This window comes from Passer domesticus, chromosome 8, assembly GCF_036417665.1.
Source record: "Passer domesticus isolate bPasDom1 chromosome 8, bPasDom1.hap1, whole genome shotgun sequence".
NCBI classification, from domain to species: domain Eukaryota; kingdom Metazoa; phylum Chordata; class Aves; order Passeriformes; family Passeridae; genus Passer; species Passer domesticus.
This window is the reverse complement of record NC_087481.1, coordinates 30,329,891-30,345,172: the sequence shown is the minus strand read 5'-3', so window position 1 is coordinate 30,345,172 and position 15,282 is coordinate 30,329,891. Positions and strand designations below refer to the sequence as shown.

The 15,282-nt window shown below is 38.3% G+C and overlaps 1 protein-coding gene across 4 annotated transcripts in view; it reads left to right on the top strand.

Moving 5' to 3' along the window:
• Positions 1-15,282, top strand: part of BICC1 (BicC family RNA binding protein 1) — an 89,232-nt gene that overhangs the window by 58,335 nt on the left and 15,615 nt on the right. For 3 of the 4 annotated variants that reach the window (XM_064430037.1, XM_064430038.1, XM_064430039.1), the window contains exons 4-9: positions 8,562-8,641; positions 9,806-9,964; positions 10,888-10,941; positions 11,732-11,926; positions 12,837-13,088; positions 14,283-14,414. In XM_064430037.1, the coding sequence (XP_064286107.1) occupies positions 8,562-8,641; positions 9,806-9,964; positions 10,888-10,941; positions 11,732-11,926; positions 12,837-13,088; positions 14,283-14,414 (872 nt within the window). Of the gene's footprint in view, positions 1-2,769; positions 2,921-8,561; positions 8,642-9,805; positions 9,965-10,887; positions 10,942-11,731; positions 11,927-12,836; positions 13,089-14,282; positions 14,415-15,282 lie in introns of those variants that run through there. The other variant, XM_064430040.1, reaches the window with a different exon arrangement.

Sequence of the window (15,282 nt, the reverse complement as noted above, 5' to 3'; positions counted from 1 at the left end):
CAGTCTAGTTTTTTTATAGTTTGCCAAGAGTGACAGTGTTTGCATATTTTACCATTTGAAATGTGTGCATGCGCGTGAATTACTCAGTTTTTCTTTGACCAGTGGCTGCTCTCCTCAAGATGAGATGTAAAGGTGGAAAAATTCCAGTGTTTCCTGTGTTTATGATGTTTGGCTTGTGAATATTTTGAGGGGAGAAGTCTTTTTAGTTTAAGTACTTCTCCCAAGTATTCACTTTCAGTACTCAATGCTAAGCTTCGTAATTAACCTGCACAGTACCTGTTGCAGCTGAAGGATTTCTTACCTCAGTGCAACTTTGTAAATGGTCAATAATTTCTGTAACGTGTTGCTGTTAATCAGTGTGTAATTGACTTAGAGATTTAAAGTGAGTCTCTTGCTGACATTGTGTTGATTGTTTGGAGTGCCAGATTAATTACAGCACGTATTGTAGTTGCTGTATTATGGCCTCCATCTGCTTTTTATTAACTTTCTCTGTAAATGAGAAACTGTCAGTGCATACTGTTTCTTATGTTCTGAAGAAAAATTCCCCCAAACCCCACAACTGTGTACTTTAAAAATTAAAGAACCGTTGTGTTTAGATCACATGTTTGTTTATTTCTTTTGTTTCTGGAGCAGCTGACTCAAGCACAGATGACTCCTCCCTGTTTTGCAATAAATAAATGGACAGAAAGACCATCCCAGGCTGTTTGAAACTCGGCCACAGGAGTTGGTGTTGCTTCTCTCTGATCCGAGCAGTTAGACACGCACAAACCCACAGCATCCCTTGTGCCAGCAGCTGGCAGCAAATCCCTCATTTGCTGCAGTCACTTATCCCAGACTGCTGCCACTTCAGAAAGCAGCCCCAGCCATTAATTCTGCGGGGTAGGTGACAGGCAAGGAGGCTTTTAAAGAAAGTCACATTTGCTTGAGCCTTTTATCTCATTTCTATGCTCGGGCATGTGTGCCTGCAGCTACCAGAGCTTAAACTCATGGGTTTGTACTGGCTCAGAGGAAGATGAAATGTGTTTGTGGTCATTGGTGAATATTTTAAGGAAACTAGGTAGCAAAGGAGCCAGCAGGTGAGCATTGTACTGTAACTACACTTACATGAAAGTGATTTGAACTTTGGTCATTCCCGTAAGAACAGGAAGATTTTGGGCTTTTCTGGTTTTGATCAGGGCTTGCTGTATTTTCTGTGAAGAGCAGTGATTTGCTTACACTTGGCCAGACAAGGGAGGGGTAGAATACAAACACAGTTGTAATATGAAGGGAATTATCAAGGGGCTTAACATTCAGTGAGTGTGCTTGGCAGTAAGTATAGTAAAACTGAAATTTCAAGCCCTGGAATGTAGTTATATAAACTTATTGCTGTAATTACTTGAGAGCACAAATTTGTCACGATCTTTCAGTGAAAATTGGAATTAGTTGATGTATCAGTTTTGGATTTTTAGGAGCTTCTAGCAAGCAGAAACCTTGCAATGTGCTCTGCACTGCATTTGCAGGTAAACTGGAAACAGAGTGTTCCACTCTGATGCCCATCTTTCTATTTAAACTCAATTTTTTGGACACCAAATGCAATTTATCTGAGTGATTGCTGAAATTCACATTGCAGAGATGCTCAATAATTTCTGATGGTGATTAATTTCCCAGAGGTGAGTTTTGCTATTAATGTAATACTGGGAGAGACAGATGGACAGAAGTGATGCAGAGAAAATTCATCTGAGAACAGCTCAGGAATGATTTCTTGATTTGAAAGGCAGCCCTGGGTATCTCTCAGGTGTTTGGTGTTTTTATTTCTCAGTATATCACAAAGAAACTACTCTTGCAGAAGAACAGTGTGGGCAGTGTTTGCTTGCTCTGAACCCCTCCATGAAAAGAAGAGCAGAAGTTTTTAAGTCCCTGTTCTTCAGGGGATGAAGGTTCTCTTCCCAGATCAGCTGCAAAGTGCCTGTTATCTGGTGGTCCAGCCAGAGAATTGCTCCTTGCAGTGGCTGTGTCAGACCAGCTCACACAGTGGTGCAGTCAGGCACTGAAAGGTGCAGCCAGGGATTGGATGTGGGAGTGCTGCGAGGAAGGCTGAGCCTCAGGCGTGAACTTCAGCTCACGAGTCAGATGATGTTTTTTATTTAGAAAAACACAGTCACAAGGACTTGTTTAAGAATGTGTGTGTGTGAGAAACTAAAATTATCTCATGATTTATGCATCAGAATTGCAACCCTGAGTATGAATCCGTGTGCAGTGAAGACACGGTGGTGTTATTTCTGATAGGAATGTTGTGGCTGTTGTCTAGGTCCTCTGTCTTATTTTATAATTCTGCAGCTTATTTTCTTCTCTGTATTTCTTATTTTCTTTCCCGGGCATTGTTATTCTGTGTTTGTGCTTTGAGATACAAAGGCAACAGACGTTTCAGTCGTGAACTGTGAATTTGTTGTGTCCGTGCTGAGAGAAAAAATAAGCCATAACAGGCTTTGTGTCCTGCTGAGAGATTGCCTTGCTTTGGGTGTCTGCTTGGGCTAAAGGCTGCAGAGCAGCTGCCCAACAGGCAGCAGAAGGGCTGCATGGCATGTGCCTTTTTGTGGCTGTCTGTATTTGCAAAATGTCCCTAAAGGCTCTTTTTAGAAGTAAAATAAGGAATTTAAGCTGATTGTGGTGGTAACTAAAGTTGTGTAACTGAAATGGAGTGTCTTGGTGATTACAATTAATTCATTCTCGTTTCTTCTTTTCAGGTTTTCTTCTTCACCTTGGCCTTCCCCTTCTCCCTTGAAATCTGGTCACTTTTCTGTTTAAATTGCCTCTGTTGCCTCTTCCTTGTCTTCCCTCTTTGCTTGTGCTTTAAGAGAAGTCTTTTCAACTTCATTTCCTCTGTCAGTGGTCCGAAATCCGGTCATCAATAGTTTATTTCTCCAAACGTAATGTTGTACAGGTAATCTATTTTTTAAAGCTTATCTGACGTTTCTGGCTAATTTTCACTTAATTCTGGGCATTCTGAACATGATTTTTCAGTGCTCTTTTGGGTTATTTCAAAGCTGCTAGGAGGTCCAAATGTGGGATTCAGTTTATCATGTGATTCATGTACAAGAGCATCTCATTTCTTTTGATTTGTGAGGCTTACATCAAACAGATACTTCACTCTAAGAGCCATTTTAAGTAGCCTGTTGAAGATATTGATGTTTTCTTTTGAGCAACATTGAAATCTTTGAGAAACAAGGTTCTTTTCTCTGCTCTACCAGATGCTGTGCTGCATTTCTTCAGGTTTCTGTGTGTGTAAGGTCGGTGTGTTACTCAGTCTCTGCTTTGTGAATATCTGTGTATGTCTGCCTGTGTGTGTGTGTGTATGGAAGTGTGTCACTATAAATGGTGGAGAGAAGTGAGGAGGGGATTGCTGGCTGCACATCACGCAGTTGTTACAGGGCAGGGTTGAAAAGCAGTGCTCTGGTAGTTAATGCTCCTCAGGTGACAGCGTGGCAGCAACCAACCTGTGACAAGAGCGAAGGGCTGCGTGGAAACTGCCTTCCCTGGGGGAACAGTGTGCAGAACAGTGCAACAAGTGTTTGCTTTTTCTCAGCCTCCTTCTCATGTCCTGAATTGAACAGAAATTCTTCTAAAGATGGTTTGGAGTTAGGTGCCACTAATGGGGAAAGTTAAGAGTGAAAAAATGCTGAGAAGACAAAGAGTCTTTCAAATGTGTGCTCACATATAGGCAGTGGCTCTCATTCCTCTCCGGGACATTTCATAATCAGTTGTTTGTCCACAACAAAACAGATCCCCCAGAATGCCCAGAGCCTCAGGATATGTCTCCTCTGAAGACACTATTAATTGCTTGCAGCCCATCTTGAGGTTTATGATACTCTGAGTCGGCTTTTGATCATGCCCAAGTTAGCTGGGTGAAAACTCGTTCAGACAAAATGATGCTGCAGTCTAACTTCAGCTAAAAAGCAAAAAAAAAAAGACAAGCTCCAAATGAAAAAACTACATGTTATTCTTGAGTGATACCTCTGAGAATACTCAGGAGTCTGCAGTAGGAAATGGCTCATTGCTTTCTGCCTTAGTACACGAGTAGCTTTTTCCTTCTGTGGTTTAGACACTGGGAGGAGAAGTGAGTGCCCTGACTTGTATTGGAGAGAGGATAAGAATTCATTTAAACTGGTAAGCCAACAGCACCACGTGCCCAAGTGCTGAATTTACTTTTTTATTCAGTCAAGCTCCTTTGCGTGTGCCCTTAATCCTGAGCATTTGCTCCATGCTTTTAGCCTTAATGTTGCTTTTCCATGGCAATGCTTTTAGCCTACTTCAAGTCTCTCTTGGCTATTACCAATCACCTTCTTTGCTGAGGGTATGTCCACTCCTAAAACTGTACACACAGTATTTCCTAATTTATGAGCATTAAGTAAATTGTTTCAATTTAATTATCCTTTGTTCCATATTGATAGGAAGCCTTAATTGACCTTTTTGTTTATTTCACTTGTTTTATAGGTTTATGTTTTTTCATTTTATTGTAGGGTGATCAGAGTATTTGCCCTTTTAGATGAGAACATACCAACTTCTATGTGTTAATTAGTTGTTTGGGTTTGTTTTTTTCCCTTTTTAACTTCTCACATAGCTTAGTGTGTTTTTGTTGGTACTTTTGGGACAGACACTCTCATAACTTGTCCCTTAAAAATGCTGGGTCTCTTTTGTCTTTTTGTTTGAATGGCCCAAGTTCTGTAATACTCTTGGGCTATTCAGATCTTAATCAGCCACTCGTTAAGAATGACTGTCATCTGCCCTGGTGTTGCCCAGTTGTCTGGCTATTTTTAGAGTAGTGGTATTTTGGTATTTGTGTTACTTAAGACTGTTCATCCTGTAAACAAGCTGGATGCATAGTCTGAAGAGCTGCCCCAGACATTAAATGTAACACTTGAATTTCAGGAGAGGCCTACACAGTTAAATGGCTTCATTATTAGAAATATTTCTTGCCTGGGAGAAGTTGGTGTATCTGCATTTGCACTGGCACAAAATACACTTTTGCTTGGAGGAGTTTTGTTTTGTTTGCTGAAGTGTCACACACAATAGTAGCAATAAAGCTGGAGGCTTGCTGCTGTAGCTGTGGACAAAGACTGGGGAGGTGAAACTCTGCCAAAGTGTGGAGTGAGGAATTTGAGGATAGGAGCAATAAAAGACCACTTGAAGGCAGGAGTCTGGCAAAATGAAGACTGTTGAGAAAAATTTCCAGCAGTGTCTGTTGTGTAACTTCAGCTTTCTATTCTATGTAAATATTCCTCCATTCTTTGGAGGGGGGAAGGCCTGTTAAAATTATCTTTTTCTTTTCCATTCCTAAAGAAAATTGATGGAAAATATGGATTACTATAGAACGGAATTTTTAATAGTTTGCAAGACACTAATCATGTTATTTCTTATGATTTAAAACCTTTAACAGGGTCTGATACTACACTTTATTTGAAGTGTTAAAGCTTTATATGCTTCTATCACACAGACCTGTTCTGAAGCCTTTGTTCTGTGTTTGCAAACAGCTTGCAAAGCTTTGGTGTCTCATGTCTTTATTTATGGTAGGCACCTGCTCTTTGCTCACTCCAGTTTTATATGGAGCATATCCCCAGTTATATAATGGAGCTTAAAGAATAAGGTGATTTTTTTTTTCCTCCTCAGTAAAAACAGGCATCAAACCCCATGTTCCTTAGGGATGAGGGATGATTTAGCATCACCTGGACAGAAGTTCATGGTTGTGGCCATGGGGAGTTGTGCTTATCTGCACTGTCAGTTCCAGACACCATCACATGTGGCACAGGTTTGTGCCTGACAATCCTCTCCACACTTCTGAGAGTGACATGGAGATTTCTGGGGGCTTTGACAGTGCATTGCTGCCATCACACCTGTAGGTAACTCAAATATTAAATATAGAGCTTTAGCCAACCAAGGTTTTTGTCTTAGTGCCTAAGACATGCTAGGATTTTTTTTCTAAATTAAATGTAACTATTAATCCATGGAATCAGCTGCAAAGCAAACAAGCTATTTGATTCCATAGCTATATTAAGAAGTTTTGTTTCTGTAATGCACACAGAAAATCTGGTTATTATGATGTAATTGTCTCTCTAAATTCTTAACTGATTGCTGAAATGATCTGTTTGTTGATTGTTATTTGGTTACCTGTGACTTTTCCTGCAGATCATCCCTAGTTTCAACGTGCTTTCAACTCGTGCAAGGCCAATTCAAACACCTCAAAATATTTTAGTTACAATTAACTCTTTTCAGGCACAATTTCATGAGGATGTTGTATTTAAATAGTGTTTCACTGAAGGAAAGAATAAACAACTCTCAAAGAAAATTTCTTTGACTTAAACCGACCTGATTCATATCTATTTCCAACCACTGTGTCCTTGAGAAGTCAATTAAGGAGAGGGTACTTAAGAACAATTTTGAAAGCTTTGGTAGAATATCTTAGAATTGTCACTGGCATCAATGGATTCATTTTTTGCTTTGTGGGTTCTTCTTTGGTTTTGTTTTTAAACTGAGCAATTGAGCTTTTTTTCATCTTAAAAGAACAAACAAGAGTAGAAATACAGGATGTTTGGCTGAAGCTGTCAGTATCAACAGAAAAGAGGTGTCCAACTGAGATGAGAAATGGGAAAAATAGGTATTCTAAACTGTATTTTCACTCATGAGAAGGCAAATAATATTATGGAATGATAGTAATTTCCTTTGGTACTACTAGGATACCAGGCTTGATTTTAGGTAATTTTCCTATATATAATCAAATGTGTATTTAAATACAATGTTTACAGATATGTGAAAACCAGCTCCACAGTGGTGGTGGTGGTCTGGGCTTGTGTTTTTCCTGGTTGCATCTGAAGAGTGCTTGGAGCACACACAGTGTGCTAGAATCTGCTTCTGGGAATTTCTGACTGCAACATCCACTTCAAATATCATTCACAGCTTAAATGCATTAGAACCACATGGCTTCCTGTCAACTTTAAAAAAGAAAAGAAAATTTGCCCTTAAGACTGTTTTGTTGGGTTTTTGTTTGACTTTGCTCCATTGTGAAAGGCTGAAGCAGCAGATTTTTGAAGCCTCTGTAGGTTCTGTGTGCATACCATGTTTTTGTGACTACGGTTTTTCCATTTTAAAAAATAAAATATATCTGTTTCTCAGAACTCAAAATGCTGCATTTTTCTTGACTTTCATGAAACTTGGCAGTGAATCCTGTGTTCCTTCAGTGTTTTTGTATCCCCAGCTGAATGTGCTCAGAACTTCTCAGTGGTAAAGACTAGAGGCTTATTTTTACTGTTGGAATGAAAAGAGTATCCAGGCATGACTTAGTTTCAATTTTCAATTGAATAGAACAGGTTTCCAGCCTAAAGTTGTGTTATTTCACATTTCTTTAGCAGGGAAGTAATTTCAGTCATTCAGATGATGCGAAAGGCAGATCTCTTGTGCCACAGCTGTTTTCTCCTGCCATTGAGAATATATTTATTGTTATATTCCCTAAGATGCATGTATTTGCCTAGCATAATGAATTGCATTCACTCAAGAGTCAGAAGAGGGTTGAGAATTTTTGTTTGAAGAGCAGTTCATTGTATTACAGGAGAAAAAGGCACTGCAGAAGGGCAGAGGACTCAAGAACAGGGGCAAGAGGCATCACCTGCAATATCATACCCTTGTTTCTAACACACAGAAATGTGGGTGGTAGTTGGGCATTTCTTGGTTTGTTGTAACTGAACTTGCCTTTCATGTTCTGCTGGTAATTTTGCACTGTGGCACTTTGTGCTCCTGGACACCAGATGGTGCTGCTAAACTGGCTGATGTGTAATTTTCACACTTGGAGTTATTGGTCCTTGATTTAGTTCCAAAGTCAGGTCTGTGCTCTCTGACCAGGTGTGTATTATGGGATGCAGAACTGCACCTGTTAGCTCAGCCCAATACCTTGTGTTGTTTAAGGACAGTGGTCTGAAAATTACCACATAAACCAAGTGGGCTGTAGAATCAGTATTTGAGATCTCACCGGGCAAAACCCACCATCAGCTGGTGTTCCTGCTAATTTATGTACTTGAATTTCAGCAATTTGCTGTAATAAAGTGACATTTAAATGGCATTTGATAACTTCAATCAGAAAACTTTGGGTGGAGACACCTTCAGTGACAGGTTAAAACTGCAAAGAGTATTTGTAGAGACTAATTAAATATATCAAAGTGATGATGAGGGAGGGTTTATGTTTGGTGGGCTGCCAAAAAGCTTTGAGTTGTCTATTGTTACTTTTGGTTTGAGAAGATATGGTGGCTTAGCTATGTAATTGGATTGCAGACAATGTTTATGATCCTGTGATATACATTTGAAATTTGATTTCTGTTTATTTTAAGTTGGTTCTCATGTTTAATGAATTCATCTGGTAATCCCAGTTGTGGGGCTGAAGGGATGGAATATGACATTTTGGCCTTCAGCTGAATCCCAAAGGTTGGTGGTATGGTTTATCAGTGGATTATAAATAATGGGCTCAAATTTATTTGAGCAGTGAGGAAAATTTTTTATAGATATTGTACTGTATTTTTCTTACAAGTTTATTTCTTTTATAGATCCCCATATTAAAGTTTCTGGAAAAAAAGAGAACGTTAAGGAAGCAAAAGAGAAAATCATGTCTGTCTTGGACACAAAAGTAAGAAAACTTTCTTAGAATGACACCTTAGCCCCTAATTTTGTGGTGACATTGATCTCTTTAATAGGCACATTTCAAGAGAAGGTATTTATAGAAGCTCTGAAGCAAAGTCTCCAATAAATGCCTTACAGATGTTGATATTGGTGTATACCCACATGTTTAAACATTTTGAGAGAAAAATACTTGCTTGAAGCAGCTTTTCCAGGTCTGAATTATATAGAAATAATATTTCCAGCCACATGGCTAAAAGCATAGGTGATTTGTTCATTTGGGGTTTTACCTCAAAATCTGAGATACAGCTTCACTGCAAGCAATAGATCATGTAACCACTTCAGAGAACCTAAAATTTTGTTTCTGTTTGAAATCTGATTTTAGGAGCATTTATGCTGTTTTATGTTTAACAGTTACTCCATTCTTAGACTCTGAAACATCAGGACCAGAATTTCTACAACGTCTAGATTTTGGCCAGGGGTCTCTTCTGTCCATCAGATATTGTTTTCATTCAGCAGCAGCTCTTTTGGGGCAGTGTGTATGGCTCCTGTGTGTTTGTCTGGCACCTTCCTGGTTCTCTGAGCAGATTGCCAAGAGGAACACTTGAGTGATAAGCACCACTTTTTGAACAACCATTAACAACATTATTTTGAGCTGTTAACAATAGAGCTTTTAAGAATAGCTGTAGACAGTGTTTTGTGTTTTAAAAATTCATGTACCAAAAAAAAAAACTGTTTAAGGAAGAAAAAACAGTTGGTCCCATGGCTTTGATTTGCAAAGTCTTCGTAATGTATTCCTTTCAGATCAAACAAGGGTGCATAACTTCAGTTGAAAAAATACAGAATTAAAAGAAATCAGAATAAATTGCAAAAGGACACTTAAGTCACAGTTGATGAAAGTTCAAGGATATTTTAAAAGCATTAGTTGTTTTTGAAGATGCATCTTTGGGGTATTTATCTCCACTATTTATTTCCTCACTGGAAAGAAAACAAGACCAAATTAATATCCAACAGATTCCTATAAAAAAAATCATCCTGGAGTAGAAGTTAAATAATAGCAAAAATACTTTAGAAATACAATTTTGATGTCATTCTTGAAGTTACATTACTTTTAAAAACTCAAATACTCGGGTTCTGCTGTGACCAAGTCAAACTGTGGCTGCTTCATTTCCAGAGCAATCGGGTAACCTTGAAGATGGATGTTTCACATACAGAACATTCTCATGTGATAGGTAAAGGTGGCAATAATATTAAAAAAGTGATGGAGGAAACGGGATGCCATATCCATTTTCCAGACTCAAATAGGAACAATCAAGCAGAGAAAAGCAACCAAGTAAGTGTTGTTTAATACTGAGCTCGTTTGTGTTGTAATTCCTGAGAGTATAAAACATTTCTAAACTTCTCTCATCAATATGGGTTTTTTGGAGATGGTGTGTTCATATTCAGGGAAATAGATTTTTGGTTTTTACACTGTGTGGAAAGAACAGGGCTTTCTAAGTGAGAAAATCTTTAAAAACAGATGGAAACAATTTGTGATGGCTCATGAATAATTTTAATTTTTTTAAGCTAAAATTACTTTGCACATACAGAAGTCAGCAACTTAGTGTGAATGGTAGAGAAGTGGTATGAAAAAATCTGCTTTTGTAATTTTTTTTCTTGTTCAACACAATGACTTATTCAGCATATTGATTGATTTTTTTTGGTGCTTTTTGCTTATGGTGTAACTTTGTTGAAGACTAAACTTAGCAAATAGCCAGCAGAAATGAATGTCCTATTGTAAGAGTTCAACTTCATTAGAATAAATCATTGAGCCTGAATTGTTCATCTTTCCTAGTGCTAATATTGGTGGAATGTTTACTTTCAAGTCTCTCATCCTTGTACTTAGAATTCCCACTTGTGCATCCTAATGGCCGCCGAGCAAAATGCAGTAATTTCAAAACATTCAAGAAAATCTACTGTTGTCTGAATATTAGCATTGAGCACATGTATAGAGTAATAATTCCATTATTTAACTAAAACACTGGTTTTTTTGATGTAAGCTTTTTTTCTAGTTGCTTAAATAAGATGCTGTAACCTTTTTTAGCATTGGCTATAGTTCTCAGCCCGTGTTTAGAGAGCAATTAAGATGTCAGCAAGTGTGAAATGTGTTGATTTTTTTCTTAGATTTGTTTTAAGGAGAGCACAGCTATCTGAATAACTTCTCCATACCTCACTTGAAAATATGATCCAATGCTTTTCACATTCTTGCTCTTCCAGGTGTCTATTGCAGGACAGCCAGCTGGAGTGGAGTCTGCAAGAGTCAGAATTCGGGTAATGCTCTAGCTCAGTGTAGTGTACCCCTAAAAACACCTGTCAGGGGAAAAATGCAGGGGTTTGAGAACCCCAGGGTTGTCTGGTGACAGCAGAAATGTAGGAACAAATGTGAGTATCCATATGAGAAATATGCCAAGGATGTTATAACAGTGATTCACATTCTGGCTGAATTTTTAACTGGCCCAAAATGGGTCTTGAACATGAAGTCTACACTCTAAGCACGATGTAAATTAATTCCATACTGTGTAGAAAATTATATCTTAAGTTACCTACCACAGATGGCTTGTGGAAGCTCAGGCATCCTGTGTGAATCTATGACTTGGGAAAGGCAATTACTGCTTCTCATATTTTAACCATTTTCATGTATAATTTGTGTAAATAATTCAGTGTCATTCTCCACTTGTAGCTATTTTCTATCTTTCCCTTGTAGTTTCAAGTCCTAAGTGTATTTTGGCATGGATAATGAAAAATCAAATAAATTACCAGAAGCTTACAGCAATTTTTGAGCCAGACATGTCACACAACCTTATTCCAAATGCTCCTGTTATTTTGGAGAAAAAATCAACCAAACAAAACTCAAAAAAGCTTCTGCAAAAAAAACCCACTCTAGAATTCCTGGAAAAAGAGGTGCCTTTTTCCAAGTGACAGTATATTTTTATCCAGGAACTGTGGGTAGAGGATGTGTTTTGTCAGTTAAATCATCACTGACCAGTACATTATGATTGAGGAATAAAATTGTTGTAGTTTGACTATGGATTTAAATATCTCATCTTCATTATTGTTGTAGGAGCTGCTTCCATTGGTACTCATGTTTGAATTGCCTATTGCTGGAATTCTCCAACCCATCCCAGATCCTAATTCTCCAACCATTCAGCACGTGTGTCAGACATACAACATTTCAGTTTCCTTCAAACAACGCTCTCGAATGTATGGTGCTACAGTCATTGTCAGAGGGTCACAAAACAACACTAGTGCTGTGAAGGTAATCTCTGCTCCTAAGAAGGTTTCTGAATGTCATATATTTATAATTTATAAGTCTAAGATGGTATATCTTGCCTCATCAGCACATGTTATTGTATAATTAATTGCAAACCCTGAGGGTTTGAATTTTTTCCTATACTTAACTTTTAAGGGTGAAGTGTAAAAATGCATAGAAAATAGTTTTAAGTTTAGGATTTAGCATTGTTGGTGGTAAGGTTTTAATCCAGTGTTCACCTCCTTCACACTTGCTCAGGTTTTCAGCAATTCTGGAATATGTGTTGGTCTTAGCCATCTTTTAATTCAAAAACAATGCAAACAAAAACCACAAAATGCACCTCCCGTCTCAAATTGTTCATTCTGAGCTTTTCTCAACACGCACACATATATAACCTTGAAAACTGTCCAATCAGTCAATAGAACTGAATCCAGTGCTTGGAGGTGTGAATTTGACAGCCAAGGCAAGGAGCTGCCAGGAGCCTGTTCATCTTAATAAAGTAGAAAAGTGTTCTTGCTAGGAACTGGCAGTAGGAGAGATTGATACAGTCCCAGATGGGTGGATCTCAAGCCAGTGAGAACATCTGAGCCCAACACAGAGAGGAAAGTTTTGCAAGTGTACCTACCCAGAAAAATCCCTGCTGACTTTCTGACTGCCTTTGTGACCACAAAAGGTCTGTTGGGACCAATCCATGTGGCATTGTCTTACTGCCTGTTTCAGAGTGGCAATTAAATGTTGCATTTGACCATAAAATGGGAGCAGTGGGCAGAGTTTTGTTACCTTTAACAAATCAATTGTGGTTTTAAACCCAACAGCGTTTTCTTACTTTGCCTCTGGAGCGCATGACAAGAAAGAAAGCAGTCTGAGTTCTCCTTTTGTGGGCCCTGTTTCACTGCTTTCTCCCATTTCCCCCCAGGAAGGAACAGCCATGCTCTTGGAACACCTGGCTGGGAGCCTGGCCTCTGCAATCCCTGTGAGCACCCAGCTGGACATCGCAGCGCAGCATCATCTCTTTATGATGGGTCGAAACGGCAGCAACATCAAACATATCATGCAGAGGACTGGTGCTCAGATCCACTTCCCTGACCCTAGTAACCCACAGAAGAAATCCACTGTCTACCTCCAGGGCACAATTGAGTCTGTCTGTCTTGCCAGGCAATATCTCATGGTAAATACTTTCAGTGAAGCTTGTGTGAAAAAAATTGCATACCAGATCATAGAAAATATGCTTGCTCTGCCTCTATTTACAGCTCACATGTAAATTAGCCTTAGAGAGGAAGGATTGCTATTCACACTGCAAACAGCTGATTCCATTTTTGTCAGGGTTTTGTCAGTGTTTGTAGTTACTGAAAATACTTGTAATCTCTGGTAACATGACTCAAAAAATAACCTTTTTAATATAAATGCAACATAACCCATTTTAATTTGCAATAACAATATGCCTCTGAGGCATATTTCTGCAATGTTCTGTGGGTGTTGGGTGATGGGTTGTGTTTCATTTTGCCAACCTGTCTTTTCTGTGTTTGTCAGGTAAATAGGTTTCTTTTGAGGGAAGATGTCAGGAATTCCTTAGTTCCCATGTAGGCAAGTGTTCAATGAAATTGGGAAACCATAGGGAATAATTACTTATTTTGATGTCTTGCATTCTTTGTAGTACCACAGCTACAGTTCTGTGAGGCCTTTTATAGACATAGCCCTGGTGGTGAATATCATTATTTGTGGAGATTTTTGGTATATTGGACTTTAAACTTAACAGCAGCCTTTAGCCATTATTTTAGTACTAATATATGTACACATTTTTCATAAATGTGAATACTGAGGGACAAAATGTGTGAGGACTGGACCATTGAGTTTTTGGGGTTTTTACTCTAAACCTTTAGTATTTCAAGTGTGTAACAGATGATATCCATATCACTAGGAAATATTTACGCAGCTGATCTAGAATGGGGAAGAGAAAGAAAAAAGTTAAGACTTAGGCAATGGGGAATTTGAGATTTTTTTACAAGTGTTTTTCCTTATTTTGAATAGTTTAACGGGAGACTTCTAGTATGGGTGTCCTGCCATCATTTCCTGACAAGACAGTGCTGGTTGGAATGTCAAATATTCAGTAAATCATTTTACCCTTGTGCTACCAAACTCCTTGTTCAGAATCCTGGGACAGGAAGATGCACCTGTATTCTTGCATACAGGGAAATGGCTTTCCCTAAAATGTCATCCTTCCTATTTTTTCTGAACTTACAGAAACTTCCTTATGTCATGGTGTATAAATGCTGCAATGTCTGTAGTTCAGTTTATTGCTATTATTTTTATGGGAAAATGGCCAGTTACAAATGCTAGGAATTTTTTGTGCCTTTCTTTTCAGGGTTGCCTTCCCCTTGTGCTCATGTTTGATATGAAGGAAGAAATTGAAGTAGAACCACAGTTTATAACACAGCTAATGGAGCAGTTAGATGTCTTCATAAGCATTAAGCCTAAGCCAAAACAACCAAGCAAGGTTTGTACAAAGCTATTATTTTCCTTTTAGGCTTTCGGGACAAAGTTTTAGAGCTGATGAGTTGATGTGTGCTCTTCCCCCAGTTTAATGGATTGTAAACTTGTGAAAGCCATATGTATTTTATGCTTGAAATACCAGTTTCAATGATCCCGCAGCTCTACTTTAGGGTGATTTGACTTTCATTAAATGCTTAATAATGAATAAATTAGCTTTTGTATAGAATATATTGATAAAGTAGAAGGTGTTTATTGTAAAATGTTTGGGCCAGTGTAAATATGACACTCTGTTGTTTAAAATGCCAAAGCAGGCAAAAGTGTTAAAATTTTAAATGATCATTCCATTGTGTCAGTATGTGAGCTTCCCTGTGTAGGGATATATATAATCAATACAAAGAAACATCCTGTACAAAATGTACAAGAAGCAAGGGGGTTTTGTAATTTAATTTTCCAGAAACGTATTACCTTATTCTCAGACAGCTATGAATTTAATAGGTGAATTTAAAATGAACAGCTGGGGTTTTGTCCACTTCAAGGTATAAAGCTCAGGTAAAAATGAAGATAAGACATTAATTATTGATTCAGTTATCTAGCTCTTAAGGTCCTTAACATTTGGTCTACCAAGTAGCAGTAAGGTACTGTAGTAATTAATTTTTTTGGAGAGGTGTTCCATCATTCTCATTGCAAATCCTTATGAAATCCCTAATCTTGCTCTCCTGAACTTCACACCCCTGAATTTAAATAGTTGCAAATGGATGTTATCTCATGCTGTCTCACACTGCTGTGGTTGTGGGAGCCATACAGGGGTATGAAGAAGAATTATCTGTGTTATGGGGAAGTGATATTCACTGGGTTTCCTTTTTTTGTTGTTG